Source organism: Nothobranchius furzeri, chromosome 11 (assembly GCF_043380555.1).
Source record: "Nothobranchius furzeri strain GRZ-AD chromosome 11, NfurGRZ-RIMD1, whole genome shotgun sequence".
NCBI lineage: Eukaryota > Metazoa > Chordata > Actinopteri > Cyprinodontiformes > Nothobranchiidae > Nothobranchius > Nothobranchius furzeri.
The window spans coordinates 22,845,686-22,865,094 of record NC_091751.1 but is presented as its reverse complement, the minus strand read 5'-3'; the positions used below and the strand labels follow the sequence as shown (position 1 = coordinate 22,865,094).

The window sequence follows — 19,409 nt, the reverse complement described above, 5'->3', positions numbered from 1 at the left end:
CACTGCACAAACAACATTCCTGACAATTACATTCATGCACTGTGGTCCTGTCCATCTGTCCAGGAATTTTGGGGTAGAGTATGTGAGGATCTGTGAAACTCTCTGCATTAACCAGTATAGAAATATTTTGTTAGATCATATTACACTTGATTTAGCCTCTGCTTCCACTTCAAATCAATCTCTCTGGGCTCCTTTGATCGGTTCCATCACATAGCGATGATGGGGGACCATTGATATTGTCCTGCGGGATGATGTGGGGGGGGGGGGGGGGGTCTGAGTTTGGAGTATGCGGCTGTTCCCTGCAGGTGGGTTCACTGGGGGGTGTCTGGGACTGGGGGGCCGTTGCCCCCCTCTGGAGGTGCTTGGGTTGCCTCGGGGGGTGGACTACTGGCGGTTGTGAGTGGGGCCCCTTGGAGGTCTTAGCGGCGGACATGGGTCACTGCCTGGCAGCTGCATTGCCCCTGGGCGGGTCTGGGTGGGGGCCTGGGGGCTCGGGGTGTGGGGGTGGCTCGCCCCGTGTGGGGATCTGGGCGGGGCCTTGGGGGTCAGTTCCTGACGTATGCTGCCGGGAAGAAGGCAGGACCTCTGTCTCAGTGTCTGGTCGGAATTAAAAAGCATTCATAAACAATAACAATAAAGTTTTAAGTATCAGGCATGACATTAAAAGCAGACGCTTTGATGCTCCACCTGAGTGTAAATCTGTAAGGCTTGTCACAAGCATTCAGACATTAATTCTGTTTGCTTCACAGCCAGACAGGACACGGAGAAAAAAGAAAAAAAGAAATAGACTCATTGGATTCAAACCCTGCATGCCAGCCCCGTCGCTCGCCCCTGACCGCCTGCTCTCCAACCCCCACCTGCAAACCTGGACATCTCGGACTCTGGTGCTCAGCTCCCAGCCATTACTTCTGACTCTCACTCGACTCACTCAGCCAGCCTTTCAATTCAATTCAATTCAATTCAATTCAAGTTTTATTTATATAGCACCAAATGACGACAAGAGTCGTCTCAAGGCACTTCACATAATAAACATTCCAATTCAGGTCAGTTCATTAAGCCAATCAGAAATAATGTTTCCTGTATAAGGAACCCAGCAAATTGCATCAAGTCACTGACTAGTGTCAGTGACTTGATGCAATCCTCATACCAAGCAAGCATAAAGCGACAGTGGAGAGGAAAGCTCCCTTTTAACAGGAAGAAACCTCCAGAGGATCCTGGCTCAGTATAAGCAGCCATCCTCCACGACTCACTGGGGATCGAGAAGACAGAGCAGGCACACACACACACACACATACACACACACACACGCTCTCACGCTCAAACCCTGTGCTCCGACCGACCCGCTCTCACACTCAAACCCTGCGCTCCCTCTCCAGCTCAGGAGATCTCCCTTCTGGATCATCCTCGGCTTTCTACCTCCCCTCATTCCCCAAACTAAATCATCTCCCATAAGTCCCCTCTCAGTATTCCTGCCTAGACTGTTTATCTCCTGGACTCACCTCTGGTTTGCTCTCCCTCAGACCCTGGTTCCCGTTTTCTCCCCCGATCCGCTGTCAGTGCGCCCTAAGTTCCCCTTAAATAATAAATTCTGTTTTACTTACCTTCATTCTGTGTATGGAGTTGTGATTCTGCATGTCTTGGGTTAAACTCATCCCCAAAACCATGACAATGCTAATCCAACAACAGCAAACACAAGGGATGCTTGGCAGTTTTGGCTCGCTTTAAGCACACCCTAGTGTGTTAGTAAAAGCAAAAGTGAAACTTTTCTCCTTGCTGTGCGTTCCACTTTTAACACCTTAATCTAACTCCTGAAATGTCTCCCAAGCCTTTATTAGTGTCTATAGGAGCATTTTGTAGGGTTAAATATTTTTGCTTTTAAGCTTAATATATTACCTTTACTTATGACCAATAAGATGTGATATTCTACATAATATAGAATATCAACCTGCCTGGTCTTTGAATGTTTAATCAGAAGATTCTAGGATTCTTTGCTTTTTCAGGAATCAAACACACTTTGTATCAATTCAGACAGAGTCAGGTTTATAAAAGAAAAGAAATGTATTTTCTAAACAAATAAAAACATGACAAGTTAACCAAGACTACTGTGATGGATGAATCTAAGTGGATGGGATGGGATGTATGGTGATTGAATGGTGTGTGCTTATCAGAACCTTGTATCTAGAAGAACTGAGTTCTGGGTGTGGAAAAAGATTTTGGTTTGTATTAAACAATGAAGTTGATTCTTATCAAAACGGCATCAGACGCAATTCATGCTGTGTCTACCTCACCCTTTCTTTGGAGACCCTCTTCGCGGATCCGGAGGTCAGGGAGGTCGGATGACCTCTGGGCACCGAGGTTCAGTAGATTAACTGTAGCACCGACGCTCCAGTCCGGAGATGTCACCCGAGTCACAACAGATAGATGAAATTGTTTACGTCTAGAAGGACACAGGGAATCGGAACTGTATCAGCTTTGTTCTGCAAGAACCGTTTTGTTGTGTCAGCTGTAGACAGCTTTTAGCTTGTCGAAAGCTTGTCAAGAGATGTGGTGTGAGCAGAGTTTCCCTCCGATGGCCAGTGAGAGTTAGCTCAACTAACAGAATGCTGAATCTCACCCAATGTTGCAATGCTGAATCACTCCCCGGTGATTCTGTTTTAATATTCTCATTTTATGATTTACTTGGCCAATTGGGATGTGCCATGTTGAGGTGTTAACAAACAAACCCTCAGAACATCACGCCTTCTTTCAGATACAGGATGCTCTGATTTATGGCTAAGAAAATATCTATGTGCGACGACGTTACTTTAGCTTATATCTTATGAACATTGTGTATGAGTGTAGATAATGATTCACTCGTTAAATCTAGAATTACTGATCATACCATAATAATATTCATTTCAACCACAGTAATTTAAGCACAGATTAATCAAAACATTTCATTTAACCATATTGTTCATTTCATTTCATGATTAATTGACTCATATGAGATGAAAACGCTCACTTTATTCAGAGGCATGAGGAATCCTGTAGAAGTGATAGGCCTTGAAATGGGAACAGTGTGTTGACAATATGTTATCATGTGTTCAGAGCTGCAGAACCTTCTGGGCTTGTTGGAAGGCAGAATGTAAAATCCACCTTAGAGAATGGAACTCATGTCTGTAGATGACCGGTGGCATGTAGATCAATCTGTAGGTGAAAACTGACCATTTCTGGATGTCACAATTCCATCACTAAATCTTACAATTCTGCTGCATTGACATTTTAAAACAAGCAAGAAACAAGCTGGAAGCAGGGTCCAGTGCTAGCATGTCAGTTTTGCATTATTAACACAAAGGTTGGACCTAACAGGCCTGCCAACTCTGAAGTTGCAAGTGTAGTATTCTAGTCACAGTGGGTGGTGGGGCCTGTGACATTTCATTAACCTTGTAAATGGTAATTTTAGCACATACTGGCTCAATTAATTAAAAATATGAAAAAGTAACATAGTGTACCTTTAAACTAGTTTTGTCATGTTGTGGAGTTGCTAATGCTAATGGTTAGCTTCTACTATGTAAGACGTGCTCGGCTCTCTTCTGAATCCTACATCAATAGCAGTCTTCCTCAGTTGCGCACTAAGATGGGCAAGTCCATGAATGTTAATTTTCAGTGTTTATCTGAGTGTCTTTTCCTAATCAGAGCATTTACTAGTCTTTGTTCAATGGGCAGCTAATGAGCAATGGAGTAGAAGATTATTTTCACACTCATCCTGCACGTTAAACTCAGAGTTACCAATCATATTTCAAAAACAAGTTAAAAAGGGTTTTCGTAGTGGACTTGGTCTTTAAGGTTATCAAATTATGACTGTTGTGTGTGGGTCTGTGTGTGTGCATGTGCATTGGTTGAATTATGGGATTTTTTAAATAAAGTTTCAATATTCATAATTCCATTCATGTTACAACTAAAACATAAAATGAATAAAAACTTTACGTACCTTAGTTAAGTGCATAAACCAGAGTTGTAAAGGATCATAAATTTTGTAGATTGCAGAAACTTCCTGTATGCATGTTCATATCCGTGCACACAAACTCACTGTAGTCAAGCAGCAGCAGACACCACCTATATGCATCAGTGTCCATGCTGTCAACATGAGACTGGTACTCCCCAACCCAGGACTAGACCTCCGAATCCCTGACTATGAGGAGTTGGACAAAAAAGAAAAGGAGGAGGCAGAGCAGCGGCCCCAGTGGGACAACAAAGCCCAGTATATCCTAACCTGTGTGGGCTTCTGCATTGGTCTGGGTAACGTGTGGCGATTCCCCTACTTGTGTCAAAGTCATGGAGGAGGTAAGCTGATACGAACACAGCCAAAGACACGGAGACAAGACGACAGCACCAACATTGCAGAGTATTGCAAACTTAAGGAAATTGCAAGTATTGCATAGACAGTACTGGGTTTTGGCAGTGGCTGCAAAAGTATTATTAAATACTTTGATTGCAACTTTTAGCATTTTCATTTTTCCTGGGGCTAAACTGCACGTTCAATACATTACTTATTAATGGCTACAGGAGAGCGTTTCATCAATGATTTTCAATTTTGCTGAAACAATGACTAACTTTTGTCTTGCTTTGTAGAAGAACTACTTTAGGTTTAGCTGCTTTTCTCTTACGCTCAAAAATATTTATTAAAAAATGGGTCTTTGGTTTAGAGAGTGAGCCACAGGGCATGCAATGGCTTCAAAACTTCAAAGTCTATTCTATTTCTGTCATGTTTAACTAGCTTCAACGTCATTAACTTATAAAACATACAAGAGTAACTTAATATTTTATGATCCTCCTGCTTTTGATGTTATCCAAAGCAGCTGTAATATAGGGATGATTACCAAACATCTCAATAGAGTACAGTTTTATGACAGCTATATTTATAACTATTCATCATCAACAGAACTAATTTTTAGACTGAATTTCAGTAGTCACTGGTGTCAGAAATGTTTTTCTTTAAACACATTAGCAAGCATCTAACCCTTCAGGTTTTCCTCTTGTGTCTTAAATAAATAATTGTTAAATCAACAAAGCTCATAAAAGTGACTGATCCAGAAGAAAAGAAATTATCATTTCTATAGCGCTTCTCAAGATAGAAATCACAAGGCGCTGATCTGATGGACTTGGCGGCCATATCGTATCTCAAAAGGCCTAAAATGTAAACACGCTCACCTGGACAATGATAACAGAGAAATGTGTAGCTTGTATACGACCCATGCTTATCTGGTGGCTAATATAATGATGTTATCCTTGAAGTTGCTTGGACTTCAAATAAGACATCAAAGAAATTGCTAGTTTAATCTTATCAGAGCATTTGCACCTAAAAAAATGACACTGTTATGGGATTGCATGAATTTGTTAGAACATTTACAACACAGTCAAAGATTATCCAATGTATACCTGCTTACCTTTGGATAACAAAACGAATTGGGAAAAACTAAAAATATATGTTTGTTTCATAAATATGTGGGCAAGAATATTAATGTTTGCATAAAAGTCATGTCAGAAACCAGATGTTTAACCTAATGTCACTGCTGGAGAAGACCCAGAAGGAAATTCACTGACAGAAATAAACAAAAGCCAGACTGGAATTCATCTAAATTCTTGTAGATGGGAGTTTATTTGCAAGTGGCATCAGCTCTATGGGAACCAACCTAAAAACAACACTTTGAAATGAAGGACCATCTGATGTTGGACATGGCTCAATGGAGTCTCAGAACTACCAAGGCATAGAGGGAAACTCTCCATCCATTGTCTTGCTTTTTGAGCAGCAGATTGATAGTTGGAGCTGCATCTGCAGTGATGGGGGTGTTGTACTGGTCTGGTGAAGAGAAACATGAGCTGGAAGGCCAAGCTCTCAATTTACCGGTTGATCTATGTTCCAACCCTCACCTGTGGTCACGAGCTTTGGGAGTGATCCGGCCAAAATTTGTTTTCTCCAGAGTGTCTGAGCTCTCCCTCAGAGATAGAGTGAGAAGCTCAGTCATCCAGGAGGGGCTCATAGTAGATCCTCCACATTGAGTGGAAACAGTTAAGGTGGATCGAGCATCTAGTTATCAGGATGCCTCCCTAGTGAGGTTTTCCGGGCACATTCAACTGGGAGGAGACCTAAAGGAAGACCTGGACACTCTGGAGGGACTTTTTAGCTGTTTCTCAGCTGGCCTGAGAATGCCCCGGAGGAGCTGGCCTAAGTGGCTGAGGATATCTGGGCTTCTCTGCTTAGGCCAACACATTCTCACACCCAAGGCGTCAAAATATGACGCGTGTGACCAAGCCTTAATATATGACGATTCGGGACGCCCCAGCGCGTCAGGACACGACGATCAGGGACAAACAGCTGATGCAGCGTCCCAGAGCATCGGTATCCGGCGCCGGTGGTGAGACTGACATTATAACTACTTGAGAACTACTCAACCTTCCCCTCACCCCAATCCTAACCTTAAGGTCACAGTTTATGGACCTTAAGTTTAGGATTGGGGTGAGGGGAAGGATAAATAGTCGAATAATGTCCGTGTGACCGCGCGCATCAGACAGTGACGCCAGCGGAGCCTCGTGAACCAGCGTGTCCCTGATCGTCGTGTCCTGACGTGCTGGGGCGTCCCGAATCGTCATATCTTGAGGCTTGGTCACACACGTCATATTTTGACGCCTTGGGTGTGAGAATGTGTTGCTCAGGCAGCTGCCCCCGGGACCCAACCCCAGATAAGCAGAATAAAATGAAATGATGGAAGATTTACCAAAGCTTTATGGAACTAAACTCTCACAGGTTAATTAAAAAACACCTGAAACCTATTTGTTACCATTTTATAGGAGAATCCTTATTTTTAGGTGGTATTGTTTCTTTAACCTAAACAGCTGTTTCCAGGTGCTTTTATGATCCCCTACCTGATCCTGCTGCTGCTGGAAGGAATGCCCCTGCTGCTGCTGGAGTTCGCCATCGGCCAGCGTCTCAGGAAAGGCAGCGTGGGAGTTTGGAGGGCCATCAGCCCCTATCTGACTGGTATAGGTGTGGGCTCCATGCTGGTGTCCTTTTTTGTTGGACTTTACTACAATACATTGATAGCCTGGATCTTGTGGTATCTCCTCAATTCCTTCCAAGACCCTCTGCCTTGGACCCAGTGTCCTTTCAATGAAAATAAGACAGGTATTTATTTCTACATTTGCAAGCACCACATACGGAACAGAGCATCACTGATAGATATATATATGTATGTGTGCTTTCTACTTTAGAATTTGTGCCAGAGTGTCAACAGAGCTCCACTGTGGATTATTTCTTTTATAGAGTTACTCTGAACAGCTCTGCCTCCATAGCTGATTCTGGGGGAATTCACTGGCCCATTGTGGTCTGTCTTCTAGCTGCCTGGACAGTCGTTGCTATCTGCTGCATTCGAGGAATCAGCACATCAGGAAAGGTTCGGTCAACATTTTCCATAAAACACAAGGCTGCACAAAATCTGCATTTAATAAATAATTTTGTCCTGAATAAATCAGTTTTAAGCGACTAAGGTGAAACATGTCTGTCAATGATTTATAGAAAGAACAGAGAGATGTCTTTTCTCGGAATGCTTGGTAATTTGATGTATTATATTAACTATTACGTTTTAATTAAATAGAAATGGAGTAGGGAGGGAAAGCCCAGTCTCTTTCTGGATCATGCTGTTGTAGTTTCCACTTTTAGGCCGTTTACATCACAGCCATCCTGCCGTACATCGTTCTGGCCATCTTCCTGATTCGAGGACTAACTCTGAAAGGAGCACTGAGTGGAATCGAGTTCCTCTTCACCCCAGATGTGTGTCTCAGATATCTTTTCCACACATTTATCCTTGTATGAATGTGATCCTCATCCATGTGATTCTGTACTTCCCTTCAGGTGAATGAGTTGGTGAAACCAACAACTTGGCTGGATGCAGGTGCCCAAGTGTTTTATGCATTTGGTTTGGCCTGGGGAGGCCTGATCTCATTCTCAAGCTACAATCCTGTTCAGTAAGAAACGCCCATTTGGATAATATATAATGATGAATAAAACTACAGAAAAAGACACAAAGAGTGTCACGATTTGGTGTAGGAGGATGTTTAGGACCCAAAATGCAGAGAACCAGATGAACCAGGCAGAAGGTAGATGATGAAAATAAATCCTTTATTTAGGAGTAATCCAAAGGCAGGGAGCCAAAAACCAAAAATCCAATCATCTAAACTGCGTAAATAAAAACACTAGAGGACTAGAGACACTGGAAACACTAGATGCTAGGAACAGGAACAAGACTGACAAGAACTACAAACAAACATTAATGGACCGACACAAGACAGAGAGAATACCGGGCTTAAATAGACTGGGAGACGAATTAAGGAAACAGGAAGCAGGTGTGTGGAGTGAGGGCTGGAGGGAAGGCAGGTGACACTAATCAACTCAATGGGGAAAACAGAAACAGAGGAGGGCAAATACCTAAACACAAAACTAAACAACAATTACCTAAAGACAGAGGGAAGGACTCACACAAACTAGCTGGAGGAGGACATAGCACATACACACACACTGAGCTGGGGACAACGAGGCTGGAGCTGACCTGGGAGGAAAGAGTAGAAAAGATAACATAAGACACTAAACTGACACGCAGAAAAAGGACACATGAGGGCGCCAAAGGGCTACAACATAAGACACATAACAGGGATGCAGACAGCGACACATGAGGGCGCTAAGAGAGCACAAGGGGGGAACCTGGAGTGGAGCACAAGAGGAGCTGGGGAACAAAGGGACACAAGAGGGAATCTAGAGAGGGATGGAGGGCACCAGGAGGCACAAAAAAGGAAGGGGCTGATGCAGACCATGACAAAGAGTGGAATATTTGGAACTTTGTTTTTTGTGTAAAGGCTAAGAATTATTATCATCTTAGCCTTTATAGCCATCTTCCTGACAGTGGCAGATCTAGGATTTTTCAATGTATGGGGCCATTAAGGTGGCCAAGTACATAAAGCCTGGGTCATATTTACCCAGCAGCAAATTTGCCCTCATATGCACACATATTGACAGTGACATTTTCTATTTATACACTGTTGGTGTATCAGTGTTTTAAAGTTATTTTCTGCCAGGACAGTAAGGAGCATACAACTTTTCTGGCGGTGTCTGCCTACCATTGCAGTGAGGTCTCTGGTCGACGACAGTTTATTCATAATGGAGCTCTACTGGCCATCCTTGAGTGTCTGTTGGAGAGTCCTTGCTCTGAGAGACAATGGTGCTGTGTGTCTCCACACTTCTGCAGTTGGAGAAGTATAAACTAGACTTTGGTCCAGTGTTTCCCAACCCTGGTCATCAAGGCACACTGACCAGCATGTTTTCCATGTTGCCCTTTCAAACACCATTGTTTCCCTGCTGCCACACACCTGACTTCAATGAATGAGGTATTTACAGGCATCTGCAGCACTTGATGTCCTCCTGAGGAGGCAATGTAAATCAGGTGTGCTGAAACAGAGGCATGGAAAACATTTGGGTCAGTGTCACGTTAAGGGGATGGTTAGGACCCAAAAATGCAGATACCCAGGATGACTCGAGGCAGGAGTTGATGTAAAGAATAAATCCTTTTATTTGTAGGATGACAACAAAAATAAATCCAAAAGGCTGCGAGCCAAAAATTCAAAAGTCCTGGAGCACAGGACACCGAAAGCTCACTTAGAGCACAAAGTCTGGGGACGAGACAAAAGGCTCACACAGAGCACCAAAAACGCTGACATACAAAACAACAATGGACTGACACGACACTGAAACAAGACAGGGCTTAAATACACTGGGGCATAATGGGAGGATGATGAGCTGCAGGTGTGAGGGAAGAGAACCAGGTGAAAGTGATAACTAATCAGGGAGGAGGAGCAGGAGAGGACACCAGACCTAACTTGGAAAGGACACACACACACACACACACACGCGCGCACGCACACACACACACACACACACACACACACACACACACACACACACGCACGCACACACACCTAGCTGGAGGAGGACATAAACACACACACACACACCACACAAAACTGGAATAATAGACCTATGGAAATTATGGTGGGGAGACTGAAGGAACACAGGACCTGAGAGGGAATATCTGGAGGGCTGAAGACCAGGGGACACAAGAGGAACACAAAGAGACACAGACACAGACCATGACAGTCAGTGTGCCCTGAGGACCAGGATTGGGAAACACTGCTTTAGTCCAACATCCTTACACAGGATTTCAAGCTAGAAATTCCTATTGGACTCAATAGTGCCACTAGTGTTCGGACTTGGAAATGGATCCATCTATAATTGGATCGATGAGTAACAGGGGTACAGGTAGCACTTCAGGGGGACAATCCGATTTCAGCAGGGTCCAATGCCCTTGTGGCCCCACCCCTTGAACCACCAGTGCTTCCTGAACAGCTTCCGTACAGAGTCATGAAATTACAACCTTCATGACTCATGGGTCCAAGTCCAAAGTAAAATGTATTGGTCTGGTTTTTTAAAAAGCATAAAAAAAACATCCTGGTTAATTTGAATGTATTCTCATTTGTCAGCATCTTCAGTTTAGTTTACACAGCTTTACAATTCTGTGGTTATTCATTAGCCCACTCAGGGACCTCTCTGGCAGGCATGGCAATACAACTTCACCTGAAATAGCCAAGAATTGTATATCTGAAAGCAGTGTAAAGGTTTAAAATAAGTAAAAAATATATATTCATGAATGCTTAAAAATTTTACACATCAAATACCTTATGAACCTGATTCAGTTATTACCTTTATACAAATGCTTAAGAAACATGATTTCTAAAGATTTCTATGTTCACTTGTCGATCGTTAACTGCTGAGTTGGAAGCAGGAAGCCAGGAGTTGTGAAATGCTCTGTTACTTTTATAAGAGAGTTTGGACTACTCGTTTGCCTCCCTGAATAAGACAGCACCAAGCTAATTAGAGGAGTCTTTTATTACTGGACTTTGATGAAAGAAATACTTATCACTGGGGTGAGGGAATGAAAGGGTTTGCTGTAGCTGGGAAACCACCTTTTCTCTGTATGCAGTCTTACATTCTGTATTCAGACAAAACGTCCTTTGAAGTAAAACTTGAAACCTAAACTACTGGTGTCTTGAGAAGTTTTGGTAAAAGAGGTTTTGCTTAAACTGCAGGGAAAATTTTCCTGACATCTTGGTCCTTCGAGCCGGATTCCAATATCTGACGATCTCTTCAGAGGAGGCCTGGGGCTGCTGTGAAGTCCATGAGTGGCTGAGCCCTAAATCCAAGTGTTCATTTAGGAAAGACCTCTGTCTGTACTTTAGGTTTAAAAAGTAGGCCAGCAAGCACCCCTGGTTTTCCTTCCAGAGACAACTCAGTGATGGAATTTCACTTTTCACCATCCTGCCTTACACTCAGTGAGTATAAAGAGTGTGTAAATAGTGAAAAGCCTAAAATAGGACAGAGATCATTATCATCAACAACCTTTACTTATAAAGAACATTTAAACGGCGACAACGCCAACCAACGTGCTGTACACGACAATACGTCACCAAACTAGATACAGCAACATAAAATAGATTAAACAAATAAAAACTATAATAACATTAAAAAAACAGGAAAGTACAAGGGTTAAACTTTCTCAGCCGGGAAGGCCAGGGAATAAAAATATGTCTTCAAGCGTACTTTAAAAGTGGGAAGGGAGGGGGCAAGTCGGACTGTCAGGGGGAGTTGTTTCCAAAGTTTAGGCGCACAAACTGAAAAAGCTCGTTTGCCACGGGCCATATAGCGGGCAGGAGGGACAAGCAGAAGGTGCTGGTCAGAGGACCCAGAGGACCTCAGGGTTCGCGCCGGAACATAGGGACTCAAAATATGTGCCAAATAAGAGTGGGCCATTTCATGAATAGATTTGTAAACCAACAGGAGTATTTTGAACTTAATACGAAACCGAAATGGAAGCCAGTGTAAATTTGGCAAAACAGGGGCGATATGCTGCCATCGGTCTATGCCTGTAAGAAACCTTGCAGCAGCATTCTGTACCAATTGGAGGCGTACCACTGAAGAGGAGGGAATACCATATAAAAGAGAGTTCACATAGTCCAGACGTGACGTTACAAAAGCATGAACAACTGACTGAAGATCTTTTTTGTTCAGGACAGATTTGAGTTTGGCCAGCCGGCGAAGATGAAAGAAACATGACTTGACTACCTGATTTATCTGTGCATCCATTTTAAAAATAAGCGTCCAGAGTGACCCCAAATTTGTAATTGTCGGCTTCACCAAAACTAACAATGACGGGGGCAGAGATGGCTCCACAGTAGAGGGGGGACAGGGGGCAAAGAAAATAGCCTCCAGTTTGGAGCTGTTAAGACGGAGAAAATTAGCCGAGAGCCAGGACCTGACTTCACTCAGGCAGTCAGTCAGTGGTTACACAGGGTCAGCGGATTTGGGGAATTGTGGCATCAACAAGCCATGTTTTTCTTCAACTCAGCAACTACAGGTGCTGGCCAGTAAATTAGAATATCATCAAAAGGTTGAAAATATTTCAGTAATTCCATTCAAAACGTGAAACTTGTACATTATATTCATGCAATGCACACAGACCAATGTATTTCCAATGTTCATTACATTTAAATTTGATATTCGTAAGTGACAACTAATGAAAACTCCAAATTTGGTATCTCAAAAAATTAGAATATTCTGAAAAGGCTGAATATAGAAGACACCTGCTGCCACTCTAATCAGCTGATTTACTCAAAACACCTGCAAAGGCCTTTAAAAGGTCCCTCAGTCTTGTTTTGAAGGCACCACAATCATGGGGAAGACTTCTGACTTAACAGCTGTCCAAAAGACAATCATTGACACCTTGCACAAGGAGGGCAAGACACAAAAGGTGATTGCTAAAGAAGCTGGCTGTTCGCAGAGCTCTGTGTCCAAGCACATTAACAGACAGGCGAAGGGACGGAAAAAATGTGGTAGAAAAAAGTGTACAAGCTCTAGGGATAACCGCACCCTGCAGAGAATTGTGACGACAAACCCATTCAAAAATGTGGGGGAGATCCACAAAGAGTGGACTGCAGCTGGAGTCAGCGCTTCAAGAACCACCACGAGGAGACTCATGAAAGACATGGGATTCAGGTGTCGCATTCCGTGTGTCAAGCCACTCTTGAACAAGAAACAGCGCAAGAAGCGTCTCGCCTGGGCCAAGGACAAAAAGGACTGGACTGATGCTGAGTGGTCCAAAGTTATGTTTTCTGATGAAAGCAAGTTCTGCATTTCCTTTGGAAATCAAGGACCCAGAGTCTGGAGGAAGAGCGGAGAAGCACAGAATCCACGTTGCATGAGGTCCAGTGTAAAGTTTCCACCGTCAGTGATGGTGTGGGGTGCCATGTCATCTGCCGGTGTTGGCCCACTCTGTTTCCTGAGGTCCAGGGTCAATGCAGCCGTCTACCAGGAAGTTTTAGAGCACTTCATGCTTCCTGCTGCTGACCAACTTTATGGGGATGCAGACTTCACCTTTCAACAGGACTTGGCACCTGCACACAGTGCCAAAACCACCAGCACCTGGTTCAAGGACCATGGTATCCCTGTCCTTGATTGGCCAGCAAACTCGCCTGACCTTAACCCCATAGAAAATCTATGGGGTATTGTGAAGCGGAGGATGCAATACGCTAGACCCAACAATGCAGAGGAGCTGAAGACGACTATCAGAGCAACCTGGGCTCTCATAACACCTGAGCAGTGCCACAGACTGATCGAGTCCATGCCACGCCGCATTACTGCAGTTATTGAGGCAAAAGGAGCCCCGACTAAGTATTGAGTGCTATACATGCACATTCTTTTCATGTTCATTCTTTTCAGTTGGCCAACATTAGAGAAACAAACATTTTTTCATTGGCCTTTAGAATATTCTAATTGTCTGAGATACCAGATTTGATGTTTTCATTGGTTGTCACCTATAAATATCAAAATTAAACGTAATAAACATCGGAAATACATTGGTCTGTGTGCATTGCATGAATATAATGTACAAGTTTCACGTTTTGAATGGAATTACTGAAATATTTTCAACCTTTTGATGATATTCTAATTTACTGGCCAGCACCTGTAAATCAGCTATTTAAAGGTTATTTAAATCAGCACAGTGAATTCACTTGGTTCAGTTGCTGAGCAGAACAAAAGCATGGCATGGAGATGACTTGTGTCAGGTTCGTTGGCAGATCTGAAGCGTGACTGAGAGGATCTGTTGCCCAGACGCGGAGTGATGGAAATAACCAGCGTGGTTATCTCCTGTAGGTTCGGATTGAACGTTAGAGGGCTGGTAAGCCTGGAGACTCAATACAAAGTCCGGTGAGAACGATGACTGAGTAATGAATGAAACGCCGGCACTTCCTTAAGTAGTGTCAGCGTGATGACGTCAGCCGCCACGTTGGTGGCAGGAATGATGGGAAATGGTGGCGAGAATGCTGGGAAATGAAGTCAGCGGGATGAGTTTGTGACAACTTGATGAGTACATTTTATGCAATATACCATACCAACTTTATTTATAAAGCGCATTTAAAAACGGCATGGCAGCCGACCAAAGTGCCGTACAGATAAATAGTAAAACACAACATAAAAACAAAAACACAATCAATAATAAAAGTATACAACAAAGCAATAAAATCACAGTCAATAAAATAATGCATAATAAAAATAATTAATAAAAGTCAAGGGTTTAAAATTGCCTGGTCGTAAAAGTAGGCCTTCAGCAGTAACAGGAAATGGGGGAGGGATGGGGCCAGCTTCACTGAGAGAGGAAGAGCGTTCCAGAGAGATGGAGCAGCATAAACAAAAGAATGCTGCCCTGCATTTTGTATTTCATGGTAGGAATGTGAAGCAGCAAGCAATCGGCAGATCTCAATGCCCAGTTTGGCACATAGCAAGCCACAAGGTCAGACAGGTAATCCGGTGCCAGACCATTCAGGGCCTTAAAAAGAAATATCAAAATTTTAAACTTCACTCTGAAGTTTACGGGTAGCCAATGGAGCTGCGCCAGTACAGGTGTGATATGGTCACGTCTAGAGGTGTTCGTCAGAAACCTGGCTGCCGCACTGTACCACCTGAAGCCTGTTAAGAGCAGAGGCTGGTACACCAAATAAGATGGAATATGACCAGATGTGGTCTCTTAAAAGTAGAACACTTTTTTCAGTTGGGTATGGTGTGCTCAATAGACTTTATTGTTGACTAGGGCATAGCGTAAGACCGATAAAACAAATGTAGGTGGCCCATTTTTAAAGTTAGCTCCAAACCACAGCTGGTTCTAAAAGATAATGTCCGTGCACTCGTGAATAAGTTAACAAAGAAAGTTAAAAGAAGCCAGTAAATCTACGTAGCTTTTTGCTTCTTCTAAGTCTTATTAAAATTTCTTTACATATTTTCCTAACAAGGTAGCTTAAAGTAAGTCGTAGCAATTAGCTTAAAAAGAGTGAGCTTCCCTTCTTCAATGTGGTAGGAGTGTAAGTTGAAGAAGTAGCTTGTGGAAGAAACTCTCACGATTTACGATGGGTAAAATTAACAGTAAAAATAAGAAACCTGCTGAAAAATCAGAAGCCTTGCAAAAAAATATGAGTCTAATTCCACAAGTAACTTACTCTTAACAGCACCTTCATCAGCATATATGTTGGCCTCTACCCCAATGGCGCCTTCAGCTGCATAGACAACATTTCCTCTCCCTTCTACCTCACCGTCGACCAACTCGAATGGTGAGAAGGTGAAGAGTTCAGCTGTACTGCTACTTAACGTGACTGCCCTACCAACAACTAAATGTTAATAAGGTATTTGATGTTTAAAATGATTTCAGATTTTAATGCTTCAGTTTATACATTCAGTTTCACAACAACCACTGTCAAACTTGAGAGAATGGACTTTAGAGTTGTGTCCATTTAGCTCATATATTTGGTCTGAAATCATCAAAACCTAAAGCTGTCTTCAAGCAGCCACATTCCCTTACATTTCCGTGAATTATTTTCTAAATATTTTGTTTTGCATTGTAATATTATTTGGGCAGGAAGCCCTCTACACCTGACCTCTTGATGCACCAAGAGTCTATTTGTTGTTGTAAAAATCCAGAGAATCAGAACAGCTGTCAGATATATATTCTTTCTCAACTCACTGTTCAGTAAACATGTGCATTCTTTTTACACAGAAACTATAATTGAGCAGAAAAAGTTGGTTTGATTAATTTTTTTTCTTTTTTTTTTTCTCAGCAACAACTGTGTGCAAGATGCTGTGATCCTTTCTGTAGTAACAGGCCTTACCTCCATATATGCTGCCATGGTGACTTACTCCATCATTGGCTTCAGAGCCACTGAGAAATATGACTTCTGCATCAGTGAGTGAGTACAGTTAATTTAAACATTTCATTTAATTTTAGGCTGTTATAGCAAATTTGGAAAACAAATTAGCTTAAAGCATTTGTTTCATGCCTCTTAATGTTCTAACATAGTACAGCTATAAATATATTGTGGAGTAACACAAAATTTAAAAAAATGTATGAGGTGGTTCTCTCACATTTGTCTAAAAACCTCCGCTAATAACACAGTTTGGACAAAAGGCAACTATCCAGTTGTTCTCACCAAACTGCCACACTTACCTGGATCCTCTATTCATTATGCACTCACATATTTAGCAACAGAACACAACTTGCGTGATAACTTCTCCAACCAATATCATCAAAGAAGTAGAAACTGCTGGCTGCTACACAATTTGAAGTCACGGACCACTAAATACGTTTCGACCTAGAAAAACAACGACTGGTGTTTAGCACTTTCTCGTTACCCCTACTGTGCACTGGAAGCAAAAGCAGCACGAAACGGCACTGCTTCAAATATAATCCATTTTTAATCTTTGGAGTGTAATAAACCAGCCGCAACACGGCAGTTTTCACAAGCAGCCCAGAAGCGGCATGCTGTGCCGCGCCGCTAAAGATAGGATCGGGTTCAGTTTTTTCCGCGAGCCACTTTTGGGATGTGTCAAATACCGCAGTCGAAATAGGGCTAGACAGGAAATCACACACGGTTTCAGTGTAAAATCCCTGTACCTTTTAAAATTAAAAATATTGAAGTGATGCTATTTCATATAAATGAAGCTTATGTGTGACCCAACTGCTTATTTACTCACAGCATCATTCCAGAAGTGCAGCGGTGTGTTTTCATGGCTTTAATCCTGGCAGTGGAGAGGAACAACAGCATGTATGACATCAATCAGCGATATCAAACGTGGTTTACTTCTTTTTGGTTTAATGGCCGATTGCATACACAAACCAAATCTTTGAAGTCTCGAGGGATTGTGTGATCTTGCAAGTCGAGCATGGCAGAAAAGCCGCCTCGCTGTTGAGGCCCTCCCGATGTGCACTTCAGTTCGATGATTGTCGCGAGTAAACATTTCTGCTGCCGTTCCGCGCCACATTTGCTTCCAGTGTGCAGTAGGCTTTACTTTGATAATGTGGGTCTATGTAAATATGTGAAAATGAAACTGCAAGTCATCGAAGTGAAATATTTACTAGTGTCAGACATTCTTCTTTTCCAGAAACATCCTGACATTGTTAAATACGTTTGATCTCCCTGAGAGCAGCATCACTACTAACAACTACGACGCAGCATTGAAACGTCTCAACAGCTCCAATCCTGATATTGTTCTTGGACTGGACATCCATACTTGTGACATGCAGAAACTTCTCAGTGAGGTGCAGATCTATCAGAGTTCCACTCTTCTTCTTGTTTTCTCCTCTAATTACTTTCTCAGTGGCCTAGTGGTAGGGTGTCTGGCCTGGGACTGGGAGATTGGGGTTCAAATCCTGGGTAGGTCATACCAAAGATCTTAACAATGGGATCCAATGCTTCTCTGCTTGACAATCAGCTTTAAGGGGTTGGATTAAGGATTTAAACTACCAAATAGTCCCCAAGTGTGGCCACAGCTGCAGCTCACTGCTCCTCGTGGAGATGGGTCCAATGCATAGATGAATTTCACCAGTGTGTGATGAATTATTGGGACTTTAACTTTAATCTGCAGTGGTTGGTTGTTTGTTCAGGGAGTGGAGGGAACAGGTCTGGCCTTCATTGTCTTCACTGAGGCCATCACCAAAATGCCCGGTTCTCCCATCTGGTCTGTCCTCTTCTTCATCATGCTCCTCTGCCTGGGACTCTCCACCTTGTTTGGGAACATTGAGGGAGTGGTAGTCCCACTGAAGGACTTACATGTTTTTCCTAAGAAATGGCCCCACGAAGCTCTGACTGGTAACCTGGTTGTTCTTTCACTATTTAATGAAGACATTTAGCATTTTGTTTCCCTTGAACTGACAAACTCCCTGTCTCTTTTAGGGCTGACGTGCATCGTTTCTTTCATCATCTGCCTGTTATTTGCACAACAATCAGGACTTTATTGGGTGACTTTCTTTGACAACTTTGCTGGATCTGTTCCTCTTTTGACCATTGGGCTGTTTGAAATGATCGCTGTTGTTTACATCTACGGTATTGACAGGTTAGTTGTTGCTTCATAGGATTCAACATTACTTTGTACTATTTGAAACAGAAACTGTCTAACATATATATTTCATCCTCTCTTGTGAGACAGGTTCAATAAGGACATAGAGTTCATGGTTGGACGTAAACCATGTATTTTCTGGCAGATTACATGGAGGCTCATCAGTCCTCTGATAGTCTTGTTCATCTTGGTTTTCTATCTGGTGACTCAAGTTCAACAGACGCTCACTTATTTAGTCTGGGACCCAGATTCTGTAAGCTCATCCTGCCTTGATGCTTTAACATTGGAAAAAATGCAGCTGATCAATGAAAATCCACTGATCATACAGGTTTGTGTTCCAGGAGGAGTTTCCAGCTCTGTCATCTGTGGAGTACCCCTCATGGATCAGCGCTGTGATTTTTCTTTTGGCCGGAGTCCCCAGCGTGGCCGTCCCCATGTACGCTTTATGTAGGCTGCTTTTTGTTTCCTGCAGAAGAAAGTGATTTTTTTGCAAGGAAAAATCCTTTAAATCCAACTTTTGAATATTGAATTACGTGTGTTTAAATATGATAGCACATCTCATTGCAGAACTAAGGAGCTTTAAGAGGCTGAATCACATTTTTATCGTTTTGCCAACAGAAAACTGCTTACATCTTCATATCTGTGATGCTCTTCAATAAAGATCTTTACCGTCTCTTTTCTTTATGCTGTTTCTTTGTACAGCCAATGTGGTAAAAGGCCCGTCTTCTTCACTCTTTCATACCAGATTATTAAAACATTATCTCCTATTCAGAAATTAGTTTTAGCCAATTTGATCAAATCCAGAACAGATATACTGAGTGAAGGTCATTTATTGCAGGTGGCATTTGAGAATGGCACAAAAATCACAGGAGGAGTAGCAACCATCTTTCAT

General features: G+C 42.6%; 1 protein-coding gene across 2 annotated transcripts; it reads left to right on the top strand.

The window, feature by feature from the left end:
• Positions 1–4,022: 4,022 nt before the first annotated feature.
• Positions 4,023–19,190, top strand: LOC107383218 (sodium-dependent neutral amino acid transporter B(0)AT1). Of its 2 annotated transcripts, none has more exons than XM_070556222.1 (11): positions 4,023–4,323; positions 6,884–7,162; positions 7,375–7,430; positions 7,697–7,807; positions 7,889–8,001; positions 16,243–16,371; positions 17,564–17,720; positions 18,066–18,270; positions 18,355–18,514; positions 18,608–18,770; positions 18,859–19,190. In XM_070556222.1, the coding sequence occupies exons 1-11, from the start codon at positions 4,038–4,040 to the stop codon at positions 18,997–18,999; spliced, it is 1,800 nt and encodes a 599-aa protein (XP_070412323.1). In that variant the 5' UTR covers positions 4,023–4,037; the 3' UTR covers positions 19,000–19,190. The 2 variants fall into 2 exon arrangements, with proteins under 2 accessions (XP_070412323.1, XP_015811198.3); XM_015955712.3 differs by having other exon boundaries at positions 7,249–7,430.
• The last annotated feature ends 219 nt before the right edge of the window (positions 19,191–19,409 follow it).

What these genes read in the sequence shown, in the direction of transcription:
- LOC107383218 (XM_015955712.3), top strand. Translation starts at nt 4,038, where the DNA reads ATGCATGTTCATATCCGTGCACACAAACTCACTGTAGTCAAGCAGCAG. An exon ending in TCAAGCTACAATCCTGTTCA is followed by an intron (nt 8,002 to 16,242) that starts GTAAGAAACGCC and finishes TTTTTTTCTCAG; the next exon opens with CAACAACTGTGTGCAAGATG. An exon ending in TAGTCTGGGACCCAGATTCT is followed by an intron (nt 18,771 to 18,858) that starts GTAAGCTCATCC and finishes TTTGTGTTCCAG; the next exon opens with GAGGAGTTTCCAGCTCTGTC.